Raw genomic sequence first — 8,678 nt, forward strand, 5'->3', positions numbered from 1 at the left:
TAGTTGAATAATATTTATTATATAAAACATAAAAAAACTAATTATTGAACAATTCCCTGAAATCTGGTATACATAAGGATCTTTGTTTTACTGCCATGTGGCAAGGAAATGTCATATCAAACTAGAAAAATATGTACACTAATTTATTTCCATTAAATTTAAAAGTTTACTATAATATACGTGAAGAGATGATGATATACTATTAGATTTTTCGTTCAATAAATTATGTAAAACATAATAATAATATCTATCTTTTTATTATAAGATATGCATTATAATTAATCAATGGAAGCAAGGATGTGCTAGTATCAAAGATCGATCCATGTAATAGGTGTCAAATGAAATATCCTTGCTTAAATGAAGGTGTATGTGATTGAAGTTGATATTGATGATATTGATATGGATATTATTCTTAATAAAACGACGAGAATATATATAAACCAAAAGGAAATATAATATATATTATGTATGTATGTATAATTTTGCAACATAATAATTTGTTCATCTTCATAACGTTCATTCATAGTAATAGTGTTTGGCCACACATATTCCCAATCTTCCAAATCATTTTTATAGGTCGGCTCTTGGGTGTTCCACGTGTGAGGTACAACTATAATATGGTTGGAAAGGTGGGGCCACAAGGATCAAGCTACTGGTCAAGAAGGGTGACACGTGGTGTTAATAATCATAATGTGTTAGGTTGGTCAACTGTATGACCCATTTCGCTCCTATAGTCCTATACATACATGTGCATGGATATTTTTCTTCACAAATTGTAAATACTAATTTATTAATAATTAATTGAATTGAAATTATAATATCATCGTTATTGGAATCGAAATATCTGCGAGATTAAAGTCATAATTTATATCGAATAAACAAATTGTTTTACTGATTAACAATTATGAAAATATCAAATAAGTTAGTCATACATTTAAATATTTAATACAACTCATATAAATTTTTAAATGAGATTATTATCTTTGTTTATGGATTAATCCGTCACGAAATGAATATAAGTTGTTGTGTACACAAAATAAAATTTAGGGCAATTTACGCTTATAAATTGTTTGAGCCCCAATATTACGCAAATACATTGTTTCAGTTTTATATACGTAAATGCATTGTTTCACTATTTTATGTAAACCGCTACTGGCAGTAGCGGTTTACAGGTGTGCATAAACCGCTACAACTAGCCGCGGTTTATGTGTGTGAGTGTGTGAGTGTAAACCGCTGCTGGCAGCAGCGGTTTACGTGTGTTTGTGTGTGTGAGTGTAAACCGCTATAGGCTATAGCGGTTTACGTGTAGTGTGCTGCCTATATAGTCAAATTATACAAAATTAAATAAAAATTAACTAAGTTCCATACAAAACTAAGTTCCATACAAAAGAACATGTATTAATAGAAATAATTAAAAATTTTATATGAATAATGAGTACTAAAAATTCCGATACAAAAATATAACAATATGCATTAGAGAATGTAAAAAAAAATTCTAAAAAAACATATTACTATGAACAAACAAAATAAATGTAAAATTGATTAAAAAAATCAAAACTTATAAAAACTGATAATTATTCTTGATTTTTTTATTACAAATAAAATCGAATGGCAAAATTAGCAAAAAAATAATATTTTTTTAAATTATTTTTCATTTTAATAATTAAAAAGAGCGTAAAAACTACACTTAGTTATTTCCAGTGAACAAGAGTTAAAACATAAAAGTCATGTTTGTCTTTAAAAAAAAACAGACAAACAAAAAATTCTGATATTTAACAAGAAAAGTCTAATTAAAAATAAATATATATTATTTAATTATTTTTAATATATATTTTATATTTATATTTTAACTTATTTTTATAATCGTGGATTTTAATATAGGCTTATGTATTGTACTTGCTGCAACATCTTTTTAATTAGACTTTTCTTGTTAAATATCAGAATTTTTTGTTTGTCTGTTTTTTTTTCTTTAAAGACAAACATGACTTCTATGTTTTAACTCTTGTTCACTGGAAATAACTAAGTGTAGTTTTTACGCTCTTTTCAATTATTAAAATGAAAAATAATTTAAAAAATATTATTTTTTTGCTAATTTTGCCATTCGATTTTATTTGTAATAAAAAAATCAAGAATAATTATCAGTTTTTATAAGTTTTGATTTTTTTAATCAATTTTACATTTATTTTGTTTGTTCATAATAATATGTTTTTTTAGAATTTTTTTTTTTACATTCTCTAATGCATATTGTTATATTTTTGTATCGAAATTTTTAGTACTCATTATTCATATAAAATTTTTAATTATTTCTATTAATACATGTTGTTTTGTATGGAACTTAGTTTTGTATGGAACTTAGTTAATTTTTATTTAATTTTGTATAATTTGACTATATAGGCAGCACACTACACGTAAACCGCTATAGCCTATAGCGGTTTACACTCACACACTCACACACACATAAACCGCGGCTAGTTGTAGCGGTTTATGCACACCTGTAAACCGCTACTGCCAGTAGCGGTTTACATAAAATAGTGAAACAATGCATTTGCGTATATAAAACTGAAACAATGTATTTGCGTAATATTGGAGCTCAAACAATTTATAAACGTAAATTGCCCTAAAATTTAAATTCTCAGTACTTACTCAACTAATTAAATTGAATTTTTCAATCATTTCTTTATTTTTATTAACATTGCCCTTTGAGTTCATCTGATCTGAAATCTGCCTTATGGTTTTGTCCCAAGTGGACGAATGAAGCCTATTTAATCCAAGACTCTTCAACATCCCTAATTTGGATCCAAATCCAATGGTCGAGGGAAAAAAATAAAAATGTTCAATAATATTTATAGTGTTTAGACTAAAAACAAAAACAAAATTTCATCGTTTGGTATTTAAAAATCACTGTGCATATATATTAAAATAAACCACTAAAATCAGTTACTATTATTTTTTGTAATATTTTTGTCAATCATCTCTAAGTCAATTTTTTTCCTATTTTATCCTGCTAATTTTATTCTCAAAAACCCAATTCTTTTAACATCCATGACCAATTCCTTCGACCTCTACGGCTCCTTCCTAAAATGAATATTTACATCTCTGTATATATCTTTATTTTAGTAATAATAATTTTAGGTCTCTATCAAATATTAACTAAGGTCGAAAGTGAGTTGAGTTGGACTAAACTTAAATTCAACTAAAAAATTTGAGTTTGGCTCATGGATAAAGTTTACGAGCTTGTTCGAGCTCATGAGCTGACTTAAATAATAAGAATATAATCTATAATTCTATATCAATAAATTATAACTTATATATTTTAAAATAATATATATAATTGAGTCAGGTCACGAATTTGACTTATCGAGCTATTAACAAATCGAGGTCGAGCTGGCTTGACTCACTTTCAGCCCTAGCATCAGCGAAGAAGACTAATTTTTTTTTATTACAAGAGTGGGCTCAAGACCCAATAATACGGGAAAAAACCATGTTATTGGTTCCTGAAATAAAAGGCTGAAACCCTCAAGACCAAAACATAAGAGCTGAAACGAAGAAAAGTTTGAACTTCCAAGTGCCCCTCAACGGTCAAATCCCAAAACGGAAAACTGCAAAAAAGCGCCAACAGGCTGAACAAAACGAGGGCAATCGCGTCTTTTCACGAAAGCACCAATCCACAACGAAAGCGAAAAACACACACTAGCCACTACACGATTTTTGAAGTTCGTACATTTTCCCTCCTTTCCGAGTCACAACTCGCTACCGAGTCAACTCAGAAACCCAGCTAGGGTTTTTTTCCCCTCTCCAAATCGAATCCTGCTACCCTCTCAGCTCAGGTAAAATTTCTTTTACAGAGCACAGTTTTGTTCCAGTGCCACGACAATGCTTAGCTGAATTTGTGCGTTGATTCCTTTTTTTTTCCCGCTTCTATTTCATGCCATGCAGTTTTTCCTACTGCACCATCGTCTTTAGTGTTGTTGGAGAATGGAACAAAAATCGTGCGAGGAATCTGCGAGAAGCGTTTCGGACTTGAAGTGTGCGAAGAATCTCAACGAATCCGATGAATCAATTGCATGCCCTACACCAAATAAGACGAATGAACCCTTACCTTCCAAATCCAAAGAGCAACAAACTCAGCTCCCAGAAAAGTGTGCACCCTAAATAATTATATTATCTTTTTAAAGATTGTTTTGGCAAAAGTTTCAATTTCCATCAAATTTTAATCAAATTGTGATTTCATATTACTTTTAAATTTTTGTTTCAGATACAGAGCCGTAGCTGATTTGTTTGGCCATATGAGCTGCTCACTTAGATTGCTGCATCTGCGTAAAAAGTCTCCAACTTTTCAAAATATTTGTGCCCAAGTTGAAATTCTGGCGCAGAGGTGTGTTGTTTTGTTTTCTTAGATGTTTCCTGATTTAGTTTAGTGATAACATTAGATCCCCAAAGTTGTCCATGAATAAAGTAGCTTCCAACACGTTATGTAGACAACTAGGATGACTGTTACAGTCGTACTTTTGATTTTTATGGACTCTGCTGGAGTTATTCAGTTTGTAGTGAGACTAATGTTAATGCTTTGGCAATTGGGTGCAATCTTTTTTCAGGGATTACTCTTCTGACAACTTTGGTTTTATGGTTAAGTAAAAGAAGTTACTGTTCTGTATTTTATTTCCAGGAAATTCTCATATGCCCATCTTGCACAAATGAAGTATATACTTCCTGAGGGCATACATATAGATAAGGTCCTTGTTCATGATAAGAAGAGCTTGTGTATGAAGTCAGACATGAAGATCACCTTGGTATTTGATTTTTTGGAAGAGGAATCTAATGAATCTGCTGATATGGCTCTTCGACAATATTTTAGTTCTAGGCTTATTAATTTCTCCAATATGCATCCCGAGGTAACTTTTTTAATTTTAAGTTATCATGTTAGTTATGTTTTTGCTTTGTAGTTTACACAATACAATCATATGAAATTGTTATAGACCGTTAGCTGTCACGAGGATAATTGTTCAATGCACTGCGTTATTACAAGAGTATGACAAGGTAATTACTAGTGGGTCTTCTGGGTACTTCTTCTATTGTGTTATGTCTGACTATATCCACAAGAGTCAATTAGCGGTAATATATTGTGTTGTGGTGTTTGGATTACCTGCAAAGAATTCTGTGCTGTGTATTGTCATTTCATCAAGCAGGTATACACACTGTATAATAACATGTTTTCTTATGTTAAAAGTTGGGTTGATGATAATGAGAGTATCCACTTGTGTTTTTTTTTCTGTTTAGCTTACCTCTTCATTAGTGTATTCTTGGGCCAGGCTCAGTTATTTGCATGTTTCGCTCAAGAATTTTGAAATTGTGATGGAGGTATTTATCCCCGTTTCTCTTTTTGTTTTATTGTGGATAAGGCTGCTGATATTCCAGAGGCTGTTCTGCCAGAGCCCTTTGGCCAAAGACCATGTGGCGTGATTGATGTAGATTTGCCTGTAAATTCTTCCAAAGCTTTTTCGTCAACTTCCAATCAAATTGAATTGTTGCCTGGGAAGTTCCATCTATGTCCATCCTTTAGCCGACACTTTTCTCAAAAGAATGTTGCTAGCCAAACCGAAAAGCTCCAGTGTTTTTCAACAACTAAAGCTTCCTTGTCATCCTGTGCATCTGGTTGCCAGGATAACCAAGAAAGCAAATATGCACCACCATCTGATTGTGCAACTAATATGAAAACTGGAGGACAGGGGAAGGAATCTCTCTCTCACTTTCAACCTAATATTGCTAATACACCAGTGCATACTGTCTGTCCTCCACATGATGTTTGTGATAGTAGTTTTGAGAGCCCTGATATCAAAATTTCCTCTTCCTCAAATAGTTTGATGACGGAGACACCTGCACAATCAGCACCTGGGAGATTGATTCCCATTTCTGATGCCAAGCTTCATAACATGGATACCCGAAAGTCAGCATCATGTCGCAAACCAGCAAAAAGAGTGCTTGACTTTCCACTCATGGAAGGAAATGATGGTTTTGACATCAAAGTAGACAACTTAGAACCTACCGGAGGTTCACACAAATACGATAGCATCCTCGAATCTAGTATTGCATGTGCTGAGGATTGGAATGTACTGCCCCAGCAGGTATGCCATCTCAACCGTCTCTGTCCTATGTTATCCTACTATCAATTATATTAACAAATCAGATTATATTTTTCTTATTCTCACTTGGATGTATTCATTCTCAATTAGGTATTACTTGGATGTGTTCGGTTTTAATATTATACCCACTATTTGTGTTGAGATTCAATTATGTCCCTAGAAAAGTGAATTATGTAAATGTTGTAGGAATTAGTTTCAACTTTTGATGAGCTATTTTTCGGAGTAGATCATCGATTCTATCCCAAATATTTGTATTCTAACTTCAAGAAGAGATTTTTAAAACTCAAACTAAAGCGTTCATGATGTGTAATTGACGGCAGGATAACATTGAATCACTTTTACAAACGTTAGGGACACAAATAGGACGATTTAAACGTTAGGGACACAAATAGGATTTACCCCAAACGTTGGGTACAAAAACGATACTTTACTCTTTTAGTTTATATAGGGTTAGTGGTCAAATCTGCTATGTTTTCATGCTTCACAAGCGGTATGGTTGTGCTGTGCATTTTTTTTGACAGGTGTTGCAAGAGATCTTGAAGTTTTGACTTGTGTTAAGGCTTGTTGATAATTACCATATCCTTTGTATATACATTATCCCTTCTTTTAATTGACTGCATGCTGTTAGCTTTGAGAATCCATGGTATTAATTTTATGGGGCACACTTGATGTGCATGTTATGCTATGATTTGATCATGATAGGTGGCCTTCCTTCCTTGAAGATTTCTTTTGACAAGACATGAATAAACTTTTAACTTATTTTATATGAATCTGCATTGAAAAATAATTTTTTCTCTTGTGCGTGTGATTTCTTTTCTGTAACCTGATTTCTTGATTCAGGTAGAAGAGAGGTCTGGTCACTCTCGTGAGGATACCAACCAAATTCAAGGTGGTTTAGATACAAGGGATCAAAAATCATCTTCGTTGCTTGATCTGGTCAATGTGATTCACTCTATATTTCATTCTGTCAGAGGAGCTTCAATCACGAAAGAGGAGTTTTTGCAAAAGATACTTATGAACAGTTTGGATGTTGTTGAGATTAGTATGTTCCAGTGCCATTTATTATCATGTACCAGAAAATCTTTGTTGATTACTTGCTAAGGAATGATCACTGACATCTGTGCAGGTGAAGTTGAAGAACAAATCAATTTTCTTGAAAAGTTGGTGCCAGACTGGATCTGCAGGAAGTTGCTTCCTAGTGGAGATGATATCTACAGGTAAGTCTCTTCCTGTTTACTGTTGATTATAGCTCTATAATTAGAGAGTCAGTATCATTTTCTTTTGTTAACTATGAAAATATGAAGAGCTGCATAGGAAAAATATAAATGGTACTAAGTTAGAGATTGAAAACAAATCTTGAGCCTTTCACTTAATGGCTCAAATATGGTTGAGTTTTTAAGATATAGTAGAATCACTTATTTCTTAATTTTGTTTCTGATAATTTTAGTTTATATTGAGCCCCTGGGTTTAATGAACATTTGCAGCATCAAGAAAGTGTCAGATTTGGACTCAGTTCGATCTAGGCTTCTTGCCAACGTGACTCGGAGCTGAATAAAGGGTATTGTTGGATTGGCCCGGGTGATAAGCAGTGATTGGAAAAACTTGCTTTGTTGTTTTGTAAATGTTTCTTGATAGTTGCGTTGCCTAATATGATAATTAGAGGTTGGATTTGTACCAAGTCGTTGGTTTCTGGCAAAGTCCCATCTCAGTTTTCTATTTTTTAGTTGCGGCGTTGGGGAGAACAAAGTGGTTATGAAAAGGATGAGAAGTTCTGAGCATGCTTATAGGGAGGCTCAGAATTCGAAGACAAGACTTGAAGACGACTGGCTACATTGAAAGGAGCCTTTGCTGCCAAGCCTTAATTTGTTAGTTTTTTTTTTAAAAAAACCAAAGATAGGGTGACTTGAACCCGTGACTTCATAGATGAGTATGGAGAAATTATGCCATTTGAGCTATAACTAATTGGTCTTAATTTGTTTGTTTGGTTTGCACTATTAACATAAACTAAATCATAAGCATTGCTAGAAATTTTAATATTATATTTTTTACTCTAGTCCGTACTTAGAATGAAATTATGAGGGAATGAATGTAATTGGAATGGTGATGACTATGTGGAGATGTAATGTAACTGAGAGGGAAGAAGAATTTATCATGAGGGAGAATTAGGCTGGGGAATTAAGAGAAATTCATTGGGTGGTTCATTCAGACTAAGATTAAGACCCACGTGATGTGTGATAAACTAAATTAATTATATTATATATTATAAATTTAAATTTAAAATACTAGTAAATTTACTAAATTTTGTGCTCATTATCTCACTCAGTGCTTTTTTTTGTTGTTGTTAATCATTGTGCTGATCTTGTTAAAATTGGGTTAAATTTGATAATCTTTTCGAGTTTGATGTATAATAGGTGCTTTGAGATTTTCTTCTAACAATGATGCTGACAACTGGAATAACTTAACAATTGGACTATTCATTTTAGAGAGGAAAAACATCTACATAATTTTCATATTTTATTAATGAGCATTTGAGCTGTT

General features: G+C 32.4%; 1 protein-coding gene across 1 annotated transcript; it reads left to right on the forward strand.

Annotated features, from left to right (window-relative positions):
• The first annotated feature begins 3,648 nt into the window (after positions 1-3,648).
• Positions 3,649-8,179, forward strand: LOC107489838 (CDT1-like protein a, chloroplastic). The gene is made up of 8 exons (XM_016110603.3): positions 3,649-3,827; positions 3,937-4,139; positions 4,256-4,375; positions 4,667-4,892; positions 5,400-6,122; positions 6,981-7,182; positions 7,267-7,357; positions 7,625-8,179. Exons 2-8 carry the CDS (start codon positions 3,976-3,978, stop codon positions 7,689-7,691), a joined length of 1,593 nt encoding a protein of 530 aa, XP_015966089.1. The 5' UTR covers positions 3,649-3,827; positions 3,937-3,975; the 3' UTR covers positions 7,692-8,179.
• The last annotated feature ends 499 nt before the right edge of the window (positions 8,180-8,678 follow it).

This window comes from Arachis duranensis, chromosome 5 (assembly GCF_000817695.3).
Source record: "Arachis duranensis cultivar V14167 chromosome 5, aradu.V14167.gnm2.J7QH, whole genome shotgun sequence".
NCBI lineage: Eukaryota > Viridiplantae > Streptophyta > Magnoliopsida > Fabales > Fabaceae > Arachis > Arachis duranensis.

Excerpts from the sequence above, each read along its gene's own strand:
- LOC107489838 (XM_016110603.3), top strand. The coding sequence starts at position 3,976 with ATGGAACAAAAATCGTGCGAGGAATCTGCGAGAAGCGTTTCGGACTTG. Across the intron at positions 4,376-4,666 it reads GTTGAAATTCTGGCGCAGAG|GAAATTCTCATATGCCCATC; the intron begins GTGTGTTGTTTT and ends TTTTATTTCCAG. Across the intron at positions 7,183-7,266 it reads TTTGGATGTTGTTGAGATTA|GTGAAGTTGAAGAACAAATC; the intron begins GTATGTTCCAGT and ends ACATCTGTGCAG.